The 21,816-nt window shown below is 33.6% G+C and overlaps 1 protein-coding gene across 4 annotated transcripts in view; it reads left to right on the top strand.

Annotated features, from left to right (window-relative positions):
* RNF180 (ring finger protein 180) overlaps positions 1 to 21,816 on the top strand; it is a 139,102-nt gene that overhangs the window by 26,289 nt on the left and 90,997 nt on the right. For all 4 annotated transcript variants that reach the window (XM_081053319.1, XM_081053321.1, XM_081053320.1 and 1 more), the window contains exons 2-5: positions 483 to 617; positions 9,440 to 9,535; positions 11,151 to 12,110; positions 15,474 to 15,509. In XM_081053319.1, coding sequence (XP_080909445.1) covers positions 483 to 617; positions 9,440 to 9,535; positions 11,151 to 12,110; positions 15,474 to 15,509 — 1,227 coding nt within the window. The remainder of the gene's footprint in view (positions 1 to 482; positions 618 to 9,439; positions 9,536 to 11,150; positions 12,111 to 15,473; positions 15,510 to 21,816) is intronic.

The raw sequence follows: 21,816 nt of genomic DNA, 5'->3' as shown, positions 1-21,816 counted from the left end.
GCCATACATTTAAAGTAAATAAGTTTCAATTTTCACAAAATTTACTATAACTCGGTATCCTATTATATTTAAAATTTAATGCTGTGGGTATTCAAAACATCTTATTTACTGGAATATTTATAGTTCTTTATCATGACTCTCTTCAGGCCACTGCAATAATTTATTTGACGCTTCGGCAGTTGCCTTTGACCACTTTTAGTGAGTAACAGATGAAAAGAAATAGACGTAAAATGTTCTGCAAAAATAGAATAAGCTGGTAGTCACTAACATAAGGCATCACATAATAGTTAAGTGGAATTTCAATCCCAGACATTGTTTGTAGCGTGCTCCTAACCTAAGAACTGGTTACTGGTAGGCACCTCAATAAATGATGACTCTCTTCTCTCTGCTCCACATGTCGCTAATGCTGTGGAAAAGGTTTAGAAAATCAAGTTTGATGTGATTCAGTTTAACATTCTAAAACTGAATTAATTTTCCCACAGATGAAAAGAAGTCAAGAAGTGATAACTAAAAATCATAATCAAGAAGAAACACATATTCTTCGTTGTTGGAAATGTAGAAAATGTATAGCAACTTCTGGTTGTTTCATGAAATATCTTGAGAATCAAGTGATTAAGGTAAGTCCTGCTAACGCTAATCTTCAAATATTTTCCAGGATTGGAAAGCCTTGGCACACCCACACATGCATGCATTATTCCTCCACACCTGACGTAGCTTTTACCTAATGTCACTTGACCCACGGAAAACATTTCACAGTGGTATTCGGGAGGCATCCCGCCTTCTACACTTTTAATTTTACCTTTAGCTGCTAACATTAACATGACCTTAAAGTTTTAAGTGCAGTATCACAGACATAAGTTAAATACAATAATAATCTGTGTTTGTTTTATCTCCACCATGAGTGAACCTTAGTCATCATCACAGTTAAATTCAAGACTCTATCAAGAAATGGAAAACCTGTTATATAGTAGTATTCAATATGGGCCTAGAAAAGAAAGTTCATGCATAATTTAAAATTCAATAAGAACACCTGAATAATATTCTACAGTGCTTAACAGAATGCTTTTTTATTTAACAAAAATAAATCCCTGAGCTTCTCTAAGAGCAATATGAAAGCAGAAATATCAAAGAGGTGCCAAAAGATCGTAACACATGGATTTTACAGGGAATTCTCAATTTAGAAGACAGAGTCGCTACCTACCTATTATTATTTTCTTCCCCTTCTTAAAGAGATACTGTTTTTGTTGTTGTGTGTTTTGTTTTGTTTTGTCTCAGCCACATTTGATCATGGTTATTTCCTCCCCCTTCTAGTATTTTATCCTCTGGGGCCATTTGTGTTTTCTGTGAAATGTCTTCTTCTCTGTTTTTCTGTTAGGTAGTTTTGTTTTGTTTTGATTTTTGGAAGTTCTTTATGTATTCTAAATACTAATCCTTTGTTGGTTATTGTATTGCAAAAACCTTTTGCCAGTTTATATAACTTGTATTTATTTCACTGTGCTATCTTTTGATGAACAGAAGTTCATAATGTAGATGAATTTATTAATCATCTCTTTTATGTTTTGTACTTTTTGTTCAAGAAATTCTTCTAATCTATGAGGGAAGATTTTTTTTTCTTTCTTTCTACGGAATGTCAAAGTTGAGAGAGGCAAAATCCCTTCTGTGTCTCTAGCAGCAGGTTTATTTCTCATTCACTCCTATACTGAGATTAAACCCAGCTTTATGTAGGGGTTCCCCCTTAGGGCCCCCCTACCCTGAGGAAACCCTGTACTTTGTCACCTGTCTTCTACATCCCATGCAGACAGAAAATGGATCTCAGAACAACAGAAAAGATCAGGAAACTGGGGGAAACAGTATTCATAGCTGTTGGCTCCAGGACCACAATTCTTTATCCCTGAGCAATGCCAGGAAATGGAAGTTTCATACACTGCCTCTCAGCCCTCACAAAAGTAGGAACTTAGATGCTGCAGAATAACCAAGTACCTCCAAAATCAAGCTTGCTGAAAGAAACCGCACAAATACAGCCATCACTGCTGCTTTGATAGTATTGAGCAGGTGTATCAGCTTGGTGGAAGCTAGGTCACATGTGGAACTTGAGCTGTAAGGAAATCTGGGACATTTGAGCTTTAGTTTTCCAGCTACTGGAATGTTGGAAAGCATGTGACAAGGAATTTAGAATGGAATTTTGAAACAATCTACAATATCTATAGGGAGAAAAGGAGGCTCCTATCCTACTTTCAAGCCTGACACATGAAATGTGGGCAAAAGACAAAATCAAAAGCCAAATAACAAAAACAAATAACAAAACCCTAAAAACATAAAAATAAAGTAACGTAACAGAAATGGTCTCCATTTGTGAAATCAGGAGCGGTGGCAGTGGTGACCTCAATTTTAGTTATTCAGTCAGTTTTAATACACTTTGGACATGTCAAGTTTATGAGGCCCAGAGAACGTTTAAAATAGAGATTTTGGGGAGGCTGCTGATTCTATGGGTATGGAATTCAAAACAGAGAATTGAACTAAGTGTGGGTCAGCACATGTGTGTGGTGAGTGAAGGCTGGAGAGCAGGTGAGATCACCATGCAGAATGTGAATGAAGTGAGAAAGAAGAGGGCCTAGGAACATTGAAAAGATGGAAAGAAGAAAAAGAATCTCACAATATAGCGGGGAAAGTAGCGAGAAAGATGACTGAAAAGTAGGGTACAGTGTTAATGAAACACAAGGAATGTTTTGCCGGACAATCAGCTCTAATGCGTCTTTTGGAGCAAACATTAATACAAGACCTAGTCTTATATAAGACCTGGTCTTATAGTATAGTAAAATAAGACTGGGTCTTGTATTAATGTTTGTTCCAAAAGACGCATTAGAGCTGATTGTCCGGCTAGGTCTTATTTTCGGGGAATCATGATAGTATTGAATGTCACGGGGAGATGTATGTATGAGACCCATCCTGCTTTCCGTGTGCCTGTGGTCCACTGCACAGTTCCAGGGGGTGGTAGTCTGTGGAAAGTGCCCCCCGCATTTGTAGAGTTGGCATACAAGCTATCTAGCTGTATGTGGAGAACCTGAATGAGAACCAAAAGTGTACATTGTTTTTAGCAAAGACGAGATTATTTGGTCAACATTCATTGTAGTGTGAGAATTGTAGCGGCAGGTACCAGATTCCAGTGAGTTGAGGAAAATGCAAGTTGAGGAATGGTCCAAACTTAACTATATAAAGCATTATAATTATTTGGTTATGTCTCTTTCCATTACCAGGCTGTGAAGTGTTTCATCTTTGTAACACCATTGCCAAAACAGTGGTGGCCAAAAATATGATTAATGATTGTTGAATTGGTTATGGATTATATACGTCCTCCTTAACCTCTTTGGCTAGATGTTGTGCTCTTTGTCTCTCTGGCTTTATTATCCTGGCAGTATCTTTCCTTCAGTGGCTATAATATTGATATAAATTATATTTTTATTATTATATTTAAAATATTTTTATGTTCCTTTTTCATAGTGTCAGCATAGGGACTGAATTATGTCCCCCTCTCCCCAAGTGCATATGTTGAAGTCCTAAGCCCCATATGACTATATCTAGAGGTGGGAGGTAGGTTTTCAGGAGGTAATTAAGGTTAAATGAAGTCATAAGGATGGGGTCTTAATCTGATAAGAGGCTGTGGCCTTATAAGAATGAGAAGATCTCTCTCTCTCGCTCTCTCTCGCTCTCTCTCTCTCTCTCTCTCTCTCTCTCTCTCTCTCTCTCTTTCTCGCTTTCTCTCTCTCTCTACACACACACACACACACACACACACACACACTCACATACTCACATACACACACACCATGTGAGATGTAAGGACAAGTGAGAAGGCAGCCATCTGCAAGCTAAGAAGAGAGCTCTCACCAGAACCAGACATTCTGGCACTTGGACCTCAGACTTCCAGCCTCCAGAACTGTGAGGAATATATGTCTGTTGTTGAAGCCATCCAGTCTGTGGTATTTTGTTATGGCAGATCCAGCTGACTAAAACACAACAGGTCCTGTAATAGGCACTGGACATTCAGAAAACGGCAGAAGAGAGATGTTAAGTCCTTGTGAAGCATTAGGATAGTGGTCAGTCTAAATATTAAATTTTTAGCTGCGTAAGTGTCAAAAGTGGAATGTATAGGGAGCCATAAGAATAGGATACAGACAGAGGATTGGACCTAGTTGTGAGGGGGGGCTTTTCTGAGGAAGTGACTTACGTAGAGATAGGTGGATGAGCATTGAGGGCAGTACAGGAGGGAGAATGTTCCAGGCTTTGGCATCCGCATGTTCAGTGGCCCTGTGGGGGAGAGAATGTGGTGTATCAATGGAACTAGAAGATTTCCATGATTGGAGTTCAGAGATCAAGAGGGAGTTTGGTAAGATTTGAGGCTAGAAACATGGGTATTGGTTAAATCATTTATGGTCTTATAAGCCAAATTGAGGACTTTGATTTTTATTCTAAGAGCTCAGATATCACTGAAAAGGAGTAACATGACCATTGAAATTTTGGCTGTGTTGTGACAAGTGAATTCGGAAGGTAGCAAGAATGGATGCAGGGAGGCTGTCTACACTTAAGTGAAGCTTTCATTTATTTTTTCAATCATTCTGACCTTTTGAATAAAAAAATTTTCCCCTTGTAGTACATCCTGAAAATGCGAATGGAAAAACCAGTCAGTGTAATAGAATTTGGTTCTGTTACATTTGTAACACTTTCAACATCTAATTAATAATGTTAATGTAAATGACATTTTTGCCTGATCTTTTTCCTCTAGTCTTTATAGCTGCAGTAGTTAAATAATATAGTTGACTCACTTTTAACAAATTAGCTAAGGGAATGTTAATTGCTAACATTGGAAATGTTAAGTGTTAAACATTTCAACACATTATTAATAATATTAAATTGTTTGTCAACTTTTTACATTTAACCTTCTACTTAATTAAAAACCTTAACTATCATCAAATGACAGAAAGATATGCATTACATTTGTAACTTTAAAATTGAATGAAGTTCTTGTACACAGCAACTGAATACATTCTCCACACTTAAAGAAAAAAGAACCAACAGAATAACAATGCATTAGCTCCACCTGCTGCTTGAACAAATTATTTCATTTGTAAAATATTTTGTCAACATTTTATGTCAGCATTAAATGAACTTGTTAGTTACTTTTTCTTCCCTTCCACCTTGCCCCACATGATTAATTAGAGACATGAAAATCTGTCTAGTAAGAATTTTTTAAATTCTAATACAGTTCTAATTTTCAGTTTAATTTTTACCTCCAAGGAGGTAACCTGTCATACTACTACTTTAAAGGCTTTAAATTCCTCAACTCCAGGTTGCTTCCAGTTGAATCACTCATCTTAAAATACATCCATTATTACTTGTTTTATCACATATATTTGTATGATTTTTTTAAAGTGACTGTACACTTATAAACTGAATAGTTTGATATGTCCCATTTTACCTAGAAAATTATATTGGAAGTAAGTATCATTAATCATTTTTTTTCTAAGGCTTTGTATTTGTAAATACAGGTGAAGTAGTTGGCAGCCTCATTTATATTTGAGGTTGTCTTTGTAATATCTAAGATTTCAGAAAAGGAAGCAAAATGCTATATACAGTCTAAATCCAATCCTTTATGCTCCTCTTATCTATATTAATTGCTGTAATTGATTTTCCTCTTAATCAACTGGAATTTCTTCCAAAGATATCTTTCCTCTGTATAAGTTAGTATATTGTTTTGGGTTAATTTAAAAATAAGTCATGTCCCAGATTTTTGTTTGTTTTGTAGGCTTAGGGAAGAATAATAGTATCATGCCTTAAAACACACTCAGGATAAATATGTAAGAAAGTTGATTGCCCTAAAATGATAGCATTTATTGGATATAGGAAGTTTAGTGACTGAGGACATGAGTTGTGAAGGGAGATTTCCTGAATGGAAGTCCTTGATTTGCTGCTTACTATGTGACCTTGAACAAATAATGTATAAGTTACTTAATTTCTCTTGTTTCAGTTTCCCTGTCTGTAAAATAGTAAAACCCTTCAACAGTGCCTGGGCATAGTGATCGCAGTACAAATGTGTGTTACCTCGTAAAAATAAGAATAAATACGTTGTAAAACTTCCTTCACCTACCTAGAACTATGACTCCAATGTTTATTGTCATAGGAATGTCCATAAAGCATTTCTAGAATTTATCATATACAGTGGTTTCTTAGTGTCATGATCAGTTTTATGTGATTAAATATAAAGATCACTTTCTGTGGTTAAATGGAATAGTGGAATATGCACAATGAAATAATAAAATGAGAAAATAAGTAGAAGGTAACCCCACATAGTCCTTGGCATGTAAATAAGTTTCTTCACTCCCTTTGTATGGTCAACATTGTGTCTAGTAGTCACTCAGTATTGATAGGTTGATTGCCATTAACTTATTCTCACATTAATATTCTGTTATTCTTTGTACCAATGTAGAAATATTTATTTATTTAGCTCTTGCGTAGATAGAGAACCTTGAAACGTCAGGAAAAAAATTAGAATGAATAACAAAGTAAAGATGACTGTATTTATTTGTTAATTTTAGTTTGTATTCTCTGAGAGCCTGTAAAGAATTCATTAGAGTTATATTAATCTGCATTAAGTGTCAGCCCCTAATTGAGGGCTAATGTATTATGCCTATGGTGAGTATTCTATTCTTTATAAGTTTTATCCATACCTTCATTTTTTTCCTGAGGCAAATTATTTGCGTAAAGCTATACTGCTTATTTTTGTGTCACTTCCAGTCAGTTTCCCCAGGTTCTTTAGAAAATAGATTTGTGTAGTCCATTTAAATTTGTTATCATGGATCGTGGCTCATATACAACTAAATTGTTAAGAATTCAGATTTTTAAATGAATTTTTTCCTAACACTATAAAGAGTTAAAACAAGCACACTGTTATCAATGTACATTTTTGGCAGTTTTCAGTAGTTTGAAGAAAATACAAACTACATGACCTAGGGAATGATTGCAGTTAAAAAATACCGAGAGTGCCAAAAAATGTACACCTTTTAAGGGATGTTATCTACGTATTACTTTTCGAAGTTGCATTGAATTACGGTAGCAATGTGTAGTATGACGTTTGCTGAAAAGATGGCGTTAATCAAATGAATGCTAGTGTCATTCATTGTATTACAACTTTAATACAGTTTTTTCTTTTCTTAAAATGTGTATACATTTTTTGGCATCCTCGGTATATAAAATTTGATATAGAATAGGCATTTTTTCATTCCCGAAGCATTTATTAAGTACCTATTATATGTTGGGCACTTGCTTGTGATCTAAGGGTACAAAGAGTACATGCCGATGGAGCTTTCCAACTAAAGATTTTATGATTTTCAAGTGTTTCTTGATCACTTTTTTAAAAGATGTTTTTATTAATTATTTTTTAAAATCAGTTTTATTATGGTATAATTTGTATGTGATGAAATGCACATTGTAGTAAGTTTTGACAAATGTATACATACTCATGTAACCACCATAAGATTCAGTCTTTCCTAGTGTCTTATAAATGTAGTCATATAGCATATATTCTTTTATGTCTGGGTTTTTATGCTCAGCATAGTGTTTTTGAGATTGGTTCATGTGGTTGCATATATCAGTAGTTCATCCTTTTTTATTAGGCTGGTGCGGAAGTAATTGCGGTTTTTGCAATTATTTTTAACGTTTTAAACCTCAATTACTTTTGCACCAACCTAATATTCCTGAGTATTATTCCATTTATGGATCCCATAGTTGTTGATCCATTGTGTGGATGCCATCGTTGTTGATGGACATTAGGGTGTTTGTAGTTTTGAGCTATTGTAAGGATTTGCTGACAAATCTTTATGTAGACATATGTTTTTATTTTTATTGGTTCTTACTATAAATTGCTCTATTTCAATTTGCTGTATCTCAAGTAAGCATAGGCATAACATTTTAAAGAAACTGACCGACTTTTTTCTAAAACGACTACACTATTTTGCATTCCTACCAGGAATGTAAGGGAGTGTGAGTTCTGTGTATCTTCTTTCTCAGTGCTGGTATGTCCCATTCTTTTTCCTTTGATCTATCCTCAGGAATGATCCATGTGCACTTAAGAATGTGTATTCTATCATTTTGGGGTGGAAAGATCTAAAAATATGGATTAAGTCCATTTGGGCTAATATATCATTTAAGGCTGATATTTCCTTACTGACTTTCTGTTTGGATGTTGCGTTCATTGCTGTCAGTAGGGTATTCCCCTACTATAATTGTGTTTTTGCCAGTTGTTTCCTTTAGGTCTATTAGTAATCGCTTTCTTCATTTTGGTGCTCCTGGATTAGGTGCATATATATATTGATAAGTGTTATGTCTTCTTGATGAATTGCCCCCTTTATTATTATAAAATGTTCATCTTTGTCTCTTGTTACCTTTTTTATCTTGCTAGTTTTACCAGAGCATGTATAATACTACTTACTCCAGCATTGCCAGAATCAATATTTTATTTTTATTTGAATCAACTTTTAAATAATTTTTTAATTGTACAAGTGTAATTTAATATATTGACCCATTAAAACAATTATGATAACATTAAAATCTGATCCTGGGGAAGAGTAGGTGGGCAGGAGCCTTAACCTCCCTCTCTCCTTCTCAGTCAACACTTTTCTGTCATTTTATAGAAAGAAATTTTGTAGACTCAGAAGAGACCTTAGCAGTTACCCAGCAGTGTTTTACAGGTGAAGAAACTGAGGCCCAGAGAGGTAAAGCAAGTGGCCTAAGGTCACCTAGGTAGGAAAGAGCCACATATCTCTACATTGGCTGCCCTGCATTTTTCTGACATGTTGGGAAGCCGTGCTGTGTCAACTATACTCACATTTATTTCTAGAAATCTACTTTCAAAAAGCCAAAATTATCTATCTTGACATTTTTGTTTTTATACAGCTAAAGTTTACTTGGGGCTTTTCTAGCTGCCTACTCAATTGCCTATTTCCTCCATTCTCTTGAACTTTTATTGAGCTTCTTGATAAAGAATATAGCAACTTTTTTTTTGTTATTGGTAGAATCCAGATAAAATCAGAGCTTGAAGGTGGGTGGGGAAAATTGTCATGAATGGTACTATTTCTCACACATAGAAAAAAAGGATCGGGCACAGGATTTGTCCATTAAGTAATTCACAGTTAAATTTTAAATTTAATTGATGAACTCAATGAAATGGAAGCCTTTTTTAAAAATTCACAGGTGGTTATTACTTAATTATTTTTTTTTTTGGTCTTCGTGGGTTTGTTTTTGGAGATGGGAATGAGGAGAGGAGGGCAGTGTGTATTTCCTTCATAGCTGAAATTGAATTTATATTTTTATGTTTCACTGAAATATGAAATTTGTGAAATAAATTCTGAACTGGTAGTAACTAATATCATGCGTTTTGATATAACAGGATAGACATGATTCAGCTGATGATCAAAATATTTGTCATGTGTGGCACATGAATATAGAAGCCCTTCCAGAATGGATAGACTGCCTAATACAAAAAGTAAGTTCCTAGTTTCAGAATAAAATTAGGCATATAGTACCTTCAGAATGTCTTTGTCCTCCTTGTAGAGCTATTTTTCTTGGATACATTCTTTTCAGAGACATGAAAGGATGTGTATATAACTCTTGATTATACTTACTAGCTTCTTCATTATTACTGGAGTGTTTCAGGTACTCTTCCATCTCAGAATTTGCACTTGTTATTTCCCTTTGCTCGAAAGCTCTTCCCACAGATACTCACCTGTTCTCTCATTTCCATAGGCCTTTACTCTCAATGAGGCATTGTCTGGCCAACCTACCATCCTCACACTTCCTTTCTTCCTCCTCTGCTTTATATACCTGTCTATATTTTACACACACACACACATACACACACACACTCTCTCTCACACACACTCACACACTATAATATATAGTGCTTGTAAATATGCATAAGTGTATGTTACATATATATGCATTATTATACATATACACACATATACATATATACACACTCACCCACACATACATATATGATTTACAGATCTTGTTAATTGCCTAGCTCCCTACTAGAATGTAAACTCCATGAACTCAAGGACTTTTATATTTTGTTCATTATTGTATCTCTAGCACCTAGAACAGTATCAATGGAGTCAATAAAATATTCTGTATGTTATTCATGTATGTGCACAAATAAAATAAACTGGATAATTAATGACTTATTGGCCCAATAAAAATCAAAATACCACACTTTTAAGGATCCTTAGTGAAATATTATAAGAGCAAGAAATCATATTGCTAACAGTATAGTATTATTTCTCACAATTCAAAACACTTAAGTCTTAGAAAACTATAAGTAATATATTTTTAGAAAAATATAGTTGCCTTTCTTCACTGACTAGCTTAACTTTTTTATTAAACAGTAACATTTGATATTCCTTGTATCCATTCTCACATTGTAATGATTTCCTGGGAAAATGCCAATGCACTGCTTACAAGTGACCTGAACTTTACAAAATGTATTAGGACACTGTAGATATTCCATTATCTCTGTTGAAAAGATAATTTTAAGCCAGTTCATTATTAATTTCAAATCTGAGTATAGAAAATACACTATCTGATGTATGCAACCAGTATCTTTTGGTTGTATGTAAAAAGACAAGAAAAGCTATTCTGTTGGTTGGATAAAATCCCTTCCCACAGTGCTTGGTATGCAAGAAGTGTATCAAAACAGATACTTTTCTGTTAGATTTTACTTGCAAATTAAGCTCTGTAGACTGATTGGCTTCCTGGTTCCATAGTGTATTTTTCTTTTCATTAGTTCATGCTGTATCCATATTCAACTTACTGTTTAAGAGACACTTTTAAAAATTTTAGGAGCATTGTTTAGATCAGCATGATGTACAATATGTTATTCTAGAACTTTGGAGCTGCTTATCACTATTTATTGGAAAGCTTGTTTCTATTTACTGTTCTGTCTACAATTAGAAAACAGAAAGCTAACTAGCCTTTTCTGTAATATCGAAAACGTTCATATGGTCAGCTTGAAAAAAAAAACAACAAACCCAAAAGACTCATATTCTTTTTGATTACTTTATAATGAAAACATTATCTTTATTTTCTTTTAATACTTGTAGGCCCAATGGACAGTTGGAAAACTGAATTGCCCTTTTTGTGGGGCCCGTTTAGGGGGCTTTAATTTTGTCAGCACTCCAAAATGTTCCTGTGGCCAGCTTACAGCTGTGCATCTCTCCAAGAGCCGGACTGATTATCAGCCAGCACAAGCCAGCCGACTAATAAGACCATCGCTGAAATACTTGTCACATCCTAGAGTTCCGCCAGGTTGCGACACAGAAACTCTGCTGACAGGTGGCACCTCCAGAAACAGAAATCATGGGCTTTTAAACATGGCTCAAAATAATAATGGCCCTGGAAGATTAACAGAAGCACTCTGCCTAGAGGTACGGTCTACATATTTCAAGATAAAGAACAAAAAACTGCTCTTCAAAGCATCCGATCCGAAATACCAGCTTTTTGTTCCCCAGCTTGTGACTGGCAGGTGCACCACAAGAGCTTTTCATAGAAAATCACATAGTTTGGATCTGAACATCAGTGAGAAACTGACTTTATTACCCACTTTATATGAAATACATAGTAAAACTACTGCCTATCCCAGGCTAAATGAAACACAGCCTATTGACCTTTTGGACTCGCCTTTAGAATCTATTAAAAATAGATGTTCCTTTCAGATTTCATCAAATTTTGATCCTAATGTGCTGCTGCAAAGATTGTCGGTGGCTCCCCGTGAGACCCAGACACAAAGAGGAGGAGAATTTCAGTGTGGTCTAGAAGCTTCTGCAGTGTGCTCTGACCATGCTAGTTCTAACAACCTGACTTTCCTGATGGACCTGCCCTCGGCTGGCAGGAGTGTGGTGGAGGCCTCGGACCAGGAAGAGCACCTCTCCCCTCTGGACTTCCTGCGCTCAGGCAGTTTCTCATTGGGTGCCATGAATCAAAGGCTCAGTAAGAGAGAAAGGAGCAAGTTGAAGAATCTGAGAAGGAAACAACGAAGGCATGAAAGATGGCTGCAGAAGCAGGTAATGTTTAAAAGACTCTACTAAGAATCCTGTATTACAAATGTTGGGGTTTAGGGAGAGGAGCTAACATTGCATATGTATACACCTTGGTCGTAATGATTTTTGAAATGACTTTTCTCTGTAGGTGAACTTAATTATAGTGTATTATAATTGACATGTTTAACCCTGTCTCTGTGTTCACAGATATTTAGAAAGTATCCTTTTGGGAAGGTTTTCCCCAATTCTGCTAATATTTTAGAAGAACAGTAATCTCATGATATTGAGACGAGATTGTCATATACATTTTAAATTTATTCAAGTTAGGATTTTATTTCAGGTTAAATTGAAGCATAAAAATTTGTCTACGTACATCTACTTATAATCTAGTGACATTCATTCACTTTCTCACATGTAGCTTAAGTGGATATTTTCAAGCAGCCTTATTCAGTTATGTGCCACATGAATCAGGTGTGGTTAACGGTGTTAAATTGTGACCCTTACTGTAATTTTACAAGAGAGCATGCTTCTCTATGGTTTAAATTCCTCTACCCATACTGATGTGTTTAGGGGTGGGGTGTATGAAGGGACTGAACAATGAATGTTAGGTGCCCAGGAAACCAATTAAAGCCAATGGATGAAGTGCTTATGAAAGTTTGGAAGTTTGAAGACTAGTGTATTTCTATATAAACTTTATTTTTGCAAATTGCCTTTATTATTTACTTGTTTACAATAGATAGTTGTCCATATTAATCTGTATGTTGAATATTAAGTGTCCTTAGTGCTAAAATAGAGAAAGCTGCAACTTTACATAATAGTTCATTCCTTGAAAAACAGTTAAGCAGACTCATTATTGCTGATGATCCTAGTCATAGACTGAATAAAATAGAATTACTGCTTTGAGTGCTTCAGTAAGACTTAGGTATTTTTCATCTTTCACTTAGATAGCATAATAGGTATAATAGGTAATTGTTTAGTACATTTTTGACTTCTTGCTGACAAGAACATTCCAGTTTGGTTTATTTGCAGGTAATGGTGTGACGTGGCTTCAAAGCATACATTGTAGAATGTATGAATTAATATGTTTTAGCACTTTTAAAATATAATTTATAGTTTAATTTATTGAAGCTGTAAAATTAAAAAATTTTACTGAAAATTTGACCTAAACCTAGATAAATTGGAGATGTTAACTGAATATTCAGATGAGATTGGGTGCCTTCAGGGTGGTGTGTCCTTAGACACTGCATAGATTATATATTACAGAATTGTACACTTGAAACCAATGTAATTTTACTAAGCATTGTCACCCCAATCAATTTAAGAAAAATTAAAAATAAAGAATTTGCAACTCTAGAATTCTATAAAATAAGATTATCAGAAAAAAATTCAAAAAAATGAATCTTCAGAAAGAATACCTTTAAAACAATGTAAAGGGCTCCAAAATAATTCTCTAAGAAATAGAAATTTAAAAGAAGGATGAGAATTATATTTGCTCTGTACATGTATATGCAAATAACATCTTCACAATTTTAAAAATGTGTTTAATTCTTGGGTTACTTCTGAAAACCTCAGCTATATCATTAATCATTTTTCAGTGTAGGAAAACAATTTTACACAGTTTAGAGCAAAGCAAGACCAAATTAGTATCGTGTGTGTGTATGTGAAACTATTTTTATTCATTCACACACGTGTTTTAACCAATCTGTTCAGCTAACTGGTCAGAATAAATGAGTCTTAGTCACACCTATGACAGGCCAGTATAGGGATTGACATGGCAGGATCCTAATAGGTTTGGTTGGTTGCACAGGAGCTACAGGCAAACAAATACCCAATGTCTCCTTAGCAAAGAAAATGTAAAAGTGTGCAGCAACATAGAAATAACATGATTTAGGGATATGATTCTACATCATGATTTGAACCAGAAAGAAGAAAAATAATTTCTAATCATCAGTCTTGCTAATTCAAGCGAAAAGATAAATCCTAGGAAGAGTTACTATTTGATATAAATTAATGGCTTAGTTATTCAGCTCATTCCATTTTAATAAAGATTAGTAAATTCTGTAAGCATTTATCAAATATCTGTTTGGTATACCATGCCTTTGTGTAATTTCAGTACAGATCCTGTCTTTTTTTTTTTAATGTGGAAGATAAGCATACACGATACAAAGAAAAAGTTTTTGTTATCAATGATTTTTGTTTTTAAAGTTTAGAATAATTGGCTGGAAAATCAAGATTTCTGACTTTCACTTGACAGTTTTAATGATATTTTGTGCAAACTATAGATATTTCTGTGGCAGAAACCATTATAGGAAATGTTAATGACAATACAAAACTTTATTTAAATTTTTTTGAATTAAAGTTTATTGTGGTAACAAGGGTTAGTAAAGTTACATAGGTTTCAAGTGTACAATTCTGTAACACATCATCTATATATCACATTGTGTGTTTACCACCCAGAGTCAGTTCTCCTTCTATTACCCTATATTTGATCCCGTTTACCTTCATGTACCACCTTTTTCCCCCCTTACCCTCTGGTAACCACTAAACTACTGGATGGATTTTGAGATTATTATCCTAAGTGAAATAAGTCAGACAGAAAAAGTCAAGAACCATATGATTTCACTGATATGTGGGATGTAAAACTGAAAGAAACAAGACAAACACAGAAACAAAAACTGATAGACATAGACAATATTTAAATTTTTGAAAGTTAGGAATAAAAATGAGCTTGATATTGAAGCAGAAAATACAGCCAGTTTTCAGTTTTTGTTCGGCAAATGTTGACTGAACGTATAGTTTGAGGAAAGACAGCGCTAAACTACATTCAGCCAGCAAGACTTTTTTTATGCAGCATAGTCTTTTTGGTTTTGTTTTATTTTTTAATTATCATGCAATAAAATTGATTTGTTCTTGGTATACTGCTGTATGATTTACATAGGTATAGATTCACATAACAACTACCATCATGGGGATACAGACCGTTCCATCACCCCCAAAATTTCACTTGTACCTTTATAATTGAACCTTGAATTATTCATAATCACACCCTTGTTCCATTCCTAATCCCTGAAAATCACTGATCTCTTCTCCATTACCTTAGTTTTTTCTTTTTAATAATGTTATAAAATAATACAATGTTATAAAATTAGAGTCATATAGTATACAACCTTTAGAGACTGACTTCTTTTACTCAGCCACATTTTCCTGTGAGATTCAGCTGAGTTGTTGCATGTATCTATAGTTTGTTCTTTTTTATTGTTCAATAATATTTCATTGTATGAATGAACCACCTTGTTGGTGGTTGTGCCACGTTTTGGCAATTTTGAAAAGAGCTGTTATAAACATTCATGTACAGGTTTTTGTGTGAACTTGTTTTCATTTTTCTAGGGTAAATACCGAGGAGTGGGATTGCTGGATCATATGGTAAGTATACATTTAACTTTATAAAAAACTGTCAAATTGTTTTCTAGAATGTCTATACCATTTTGCTTTCCAAGCAGCAATGTATGAATTCCATTTGCTGTGCATCGTTGCAAACACCTGGTATTCTCAATTTTTTTTTAATTTTGTTATTCAATAGACAATGTAGTAGTGGTAGCATATTGTAATTTTCATTTTCATTTTTCCTAATAATATTGAACACTTTTATATGCTCATTTTTCCATTTGTGTATATTCTTTAATGAAGTGTCTTGTCAAATCTTTTGGTCATTTTTTAACTGGATTGTGTTCTTCGTGTTTGGTTGTAAAAGTTCTTTATATGTTTTGGATGTAAATCCTTCATTGGGTGTGTGATTTTGTAAATATTTTCTCCCAGTCTGTAGCTTGTCTTTCTATTTTCTTAACAATTTTCATTTCCTATAGAACAAACATGTTTAATTTTGATGAAGTTTAATTTCTCAAATTTTTTTTCTTTTTATGGATCATGCTTTTGAAGTCATATCTAAGAACTCTTTGCCTAACCCTAGCTTATGAAGAGTTCTCCTATGGTTTCTTCTATGTTATATAGTTTTAAGTTTTATGTTGAGTATTATGATTCACTTTGAGTTAATTTTTTTTAGTAAGATGTGAGGTTTAGCTCAAGGTCCATTGTTTTGCATAGATATGCTTGATTTTTCCAGCAGCATTTGTTGAAATGACTTTCTCCACTGAAATGTTTTTGTAGCTTTTTCAAAGATCAGTTGGCTGTATATGTTTGGGTCTGTTTCAGGACTCTCTATTCTTTTCATTTTTGTGTCTCTCCCTTTGCCAATAGCCCTTTCTTCTTAGTTACTGTAGCTTTGTAGTAAGTCAGAGTACTATGTAGTAAAACAGAGTACTATGATGCCTCCAACTTGATTGTTCTTTCCCAGAAATGTTTTAGTTATTCTAGTTCCTTTTCCTTTCCATATAAAATTTACAATCAACCCGTTTATATTTATTAAAAATCCTGCTGCAATTTTGATTGTAATTATGTTTAATCTCTATAGATCAACTTGGAGAGAACTGAAATCTTTACTGTGTTGATTTTTCCAATCCATGAATGTGATATGTATCCCTTTTTATTTAGGTCTTTGATTTATTTTGTCGATATTTTGCAGTTTTCAGCATTTAAAATCTGTGGAAGCTATGTTAAATTTATACCTAAGTCTTTACTTTTTGATGTTAGTTTTAATTTTCAAAAATTTTGGTTACCATTATATATTGGAAACACAATTAATTTTTATTTTGACTTTGTATCTTGTGATGTTGGGAGAGCACAGATCTTTGACATTTTTTACCAGATTTATCCCTAAGTATTCATATGTTTATACTGTTGGTAAATGGCATTCTGTTAATAAATTTTAATTTCTAGTTATTCATTGATAATATGTAGAAGTACAGTTAATTGTTGTATGTTGACCCTATATCCTACAACCTTTCTAATCTCACCTATCAGGAATAGTATTTTTTTATTAGGTTCCATTGGATTTTTTATTTAGATGATCATGTTGTCTGCAAATAAAGACAACTTCTTGCTTTCCAATATAGATTTTTTCTTTTTTTTTTTTTATTACTGAATTAACTATTACATCCAGTACAATGTTGAGTAGAAGTGGTGAGAGCAGACATTTGTCTTTTTCTTTTACTTTTTTTTTTTTTTTATCTTAGGAGGAAACCATTGTCTTTCACCATTAAATATGTTAGTTTTAAGTTTTCTATAGATGCTCTTTATTAGGCTGAGGAAATTCCTTCTATTCCTAATTTGCTGATAGTTTTATCATGAGTGGATGTTGAACTTTGTCAAACTTTCTGCAGGAGTTGATCATGTGTTTTCAGTGTTAATATTGTGTATCAACTATTAAGCCAATCTATCATTTCCACAATAAACACCACTTTATTATGTTGTATTTTTATTTCTTTATATTGCTGGATACTATTTGCCAATATTTTTGGAAGGTTTCTTTTTTGTTTCTTTTGCCTCTGTATGTGAAGGACATTGTTCTGTAGTTTTCTCTATTTTTATACTATCTTTAATTTTGACATCAGGACATTGCTGCCTTTATTAAATGAATTAGAAAGTGTTCTTTTCTATTTTCTGGGAAATATTATGGAGAATCAATGTCACTTTTTAAAAACATATTTGGTAATGAAACTGGGCCTGAAGATTTCTTTTTTGAAACATTTTTAATTATGAATTTAATTTATTTAATAGGTATAGGACAATTCAGGTGATCTATTTCATATTGAGTGAATTTTTGGTAGGTTTTTTTTTTCAATGAATTATGTAAATTTTTGAAATTGTGTGTGTTGAGTTTTTTATAGTATTCCTTTATTATACTGTTACAGTGTGTTGGGTCTGTAATGTTATCCCCTTTTCAATCCTGATAATGACAATTAGCATCCTCCCCCACCGTTCTCTCTTTTTCTTTTTACTTTGCTAGAGATTTATCAATTTTATTGATCTTTCCAAACAACCAGCTTTGTGTTTCAATTATTTTTCCTATTGTTTTCTATTTTCATATCATTGATTTCTGCTCTGATCTTTATTATCTGGTTTCTTATACTTTGACTTTATTTTCCTTTCTCTTATAAACTTTTTTGTGGTAGAAACTTACATTATTAATTGGAAATCTTTTTTTTTTCTCATCTAAGAATTTAATACTATAAATTTCCTTTTAATAACTGTATTGGCTTCATTCTCTGAGTTTTATGTTGTATTTTCATTGTTATTCAGTTCAAATCATTTTCTAATTTTCTTTGAGACTTCCTATGTAGCTTTTCTAGGTGGTTAGTATGATCATGAAAAAGCTGAAATATCTGCATTTAGAGGCAATTAATAAAAAATTTGTCCTGGCACAAAATATTTTCTCTTGTGGATTGAGAGGAAATAAAGCTGTCACTAGTATGGTTGCATAATATTTTATTTATTTTTATTTATTTATTTATTTATTTATTTATTTATTTATTTATTTATTAGTTTCAGGTGTACAAGACAAGGTAATACTTAGACGTTCATCATTTATATCCCTCACACTGTGAACCCCCTCCCCCCATCCACTATCCCTCCGACCTCACACTGAACCATCACATTATATATATAAAATTATAGTTGGCATTCATTAATGTTTAGCTTCTGGTGTACAAGGTTGCATAATATTTTAAAATAATTCTATTTAAACAACATTTCATTCTATTGTATTTACATTTCTTAACATTGGGCCTATTTAATATGAATAAAAGGAAATGTCTCTTTAAAGCCCATAGGAAACTATTGTGAAAAGAGAGAGTTTACCTTACATTCTGTGGAGTACTATGCATGAGAATATAAAATAATTGACTATCATGGTCTACAATAAATCACTAAACCATTTACACTGATTATATTACACTGTTCACAGTGAACTAAATGAGTTAAGACTGATGTATTATTACACGGGAGTGACATAGGTATTGGGGAGAATAGAGGCTAATAAATTACATGAAAGACCCAATTACTTATATTTATAGAGAAAAGATATATATATTTTCTACAAAAGCTCTTAAATTTCATTTTCATGGATTTGCTCATAGAGATCATTTTTAATTTTTCATAAATTTAATGGAGTTCATTTAGTCTTTTATCACTTGTTTCATCATCACACAAAATCATATTCCAGGTATATATTTGGTTGTCTTTTTCAAAAAGAATTTATGTGCTTCTGAATTATAATAGTAACACACATATTGAACAGCTATTCCCCATTCATTCTCTTCCTCCAGCAGAAAATCAATGGTTTGTTGAAATGAAAAAACCTCAGTAATGAAAATATGACAATTTAATTAGATGACACAGATTTTACTGTTTTTATTAAACACAGAAATGTAAGTATGAATTGGTCTTGTAGAGAAGAAGACAATAGATTGAAAGAACATCATGACCTTCAGACATATTCATATATTGAGACAGATCATTGTTTATTTCTCACTCTACTTTGTGCCAAATTACTGTTTCAGTTTAAGTTTGTCAATCTCTTCATTTTAGTAATGTAAAAATATTTAGGTCTTGCTCAGTAGATTGATACTTCTAATTTGCTTCTACCTTCCAGAAAGTCAGATACAAATATTCAGTCAATTTTAATAAACTAAATGTCTTAATTTTGTTTTCCTGTTATTTCAAAATGATTTGAAAATATAGATAAATTATAAGTGTGGAGCAAAATTACATGGAATTGGTAATGCCTTTACCTTAAGTAATTGTATAGATCTAAATTTTCTAATGCTTAACAAATACTCTGTACAAAATACATGATCAGAAATTTCTTAAACAAGAGTTTTTTTGCTTTGTTTTTTTTTAAATTTTAGAATAGTTTTAGATTTGTGAAGCTAGTACAGATAGTTCCTATATGGCCCACACCCAGTTTTCCCTATTATTATCTTACATAAGTGTGATACATCCGTCACAATTAATGAACCAATATCAATACATTATTATTAATTAAAGTTCATGCTTTATTCAGATTTCCTTATTTTTTACCTAATGTTCTTTTTCCAGGATCCCATCTAGGGTACCACATTACGTTACATTTAGTTGCCCTGTCTCATTAGGCATCTCTACGCCTTGATAGTTTCTCAGACTTCCCCAGTTTTTGACAACCTTGACAGTTTTGAGGAATACTGGTTAGGTAGAATGTTCCTCAGTTGAGGTTAGGTGATGCTTTTTCATGATTAGACTGGGGTTATGGTTTGTATAATGGGTCTGCACGTCCACCCCCACATTCGATTACTCAAGAAGAGGACTCATAGCACTCAGCCTATAGTCATATTCACAAATAGGTTTTATTACAGTTTAAGGATACAAACCAACATCTGCAAAGGGAAAAGGTTCATGGGGCAAAGTTTGGATGAAACAGGTGCAAGCTTCCAAGTGTCCTTTCCCCATTGACTTACTGAGTTACATAGAATGAACGTAATTCCTTCTCGCAATATGTGGTGACAACACATGTGCAATGTTTGCACCAGGAAAGCTCATTAGAGACTCAGCGCCCACAGTTTTTATTGGGGGCTGGTCATGTAGACTCTTCTGCCTGACACATACCAAAATTCCAGACATCAGAAGAAAAGCAGATGTTCAACATAAGCCACATTATTTATGCCAACATTTTAGGCACAGAGATCTACTCTTACTACGTTGATGGGAGCTCTCCAGAAATTCAAGATCTCAGATGTCAACCTAGAGCCAACCTTATAGGAGGGCAGGCCTACTATATTACCTCTTTTCTGTACATGGGTTTTTGGGAGGGAGATCACAGAGTTAAAATGCCATTTTCATCACATCATACATCATATCAAAGACGTACACTGTCAACATGACATCATTATTGATATTAACTCAGAAATGCTTTGAAACAGAGGGGGAAAATAATTATCACACTTATATATCCCTTATGCATTAGTTTCCTAGTGTTACTGGGACGAATTTCCACAAACATAGTAGCTTAAAACAATGCAGTTTTATCATTATATAGTTCTGGAGATCACAGTCTGAGAATGGGTGTTATGGGGCTAAAATTGAGGTGTTGACAGGATTGCATTTCTTCTTGAGGCTCTAGGGTAGAACCCGTTCTTTGCTTTTGCAATTTCTAGGGTCTCTTTGTATTCTTTGGCTTTTGATCTCCTTTTAGCAATGGCATAACTTCAATCTCTGCTTCCTTTGTCACATCTTCCCTTTGACCTCTTACATTCCTCTTTGACCTCTTCCCTTTGACCTGATACATTATTATTAATTAAAGTTCATGCTTTATTCAGATTTCCTTATTTTTTACCTACTGTTCTTTTTCCAGGATCCCATCTAGGGTACCACATTACGTTACATTTAGTTGCCCTGTCTCATTAGGCATCTCTTCGCTTTGATAGTTTCTCAGACTTCCCCAGTTTTTGACAACCTTGACAGTTTTGAGGAATACTGGTTAGGTAGAATGTTCCTCAATTGAGGTTGACTTCTTTAAGGGCTCTTGTGATTACATTAGGCCCACCTAGACAATCCAAAATAATATTCACGTTTTCAAGTTTGTAATCACAGCTGCAAAATCCCTTTTGCCATGTAAGATAACATTCATAAATTCCAGGGATTAAGACATGGACATCTTTGGGGAGCTATTATTCAGCCTACCACATCTTACTATATATGCGGCGTGTTTTTCTGAGTTCTTCATTTGATCCTACACCATTTTATGAGATAATTTCTATTATTACCGTTTTATGGAAGGAGCAACTGAGGCTCAGGTTAAATG

The sequence above is a fragment of the Rhinolophus hipposideros genome (assembly GCF_964194185.1).
Source record: "Rhinolophus hipposideros genome assembly, chromosome: 7".
NCBI lineage: Eukaryota > Metazoa > Chordata > Mammalia > Chiroptera > Rhinolophidae > Rhinolophus > Rhinolophus hipposideros.
This window is presented reverse-complemented; position numbering and strand designations above follow the sequence as displayed.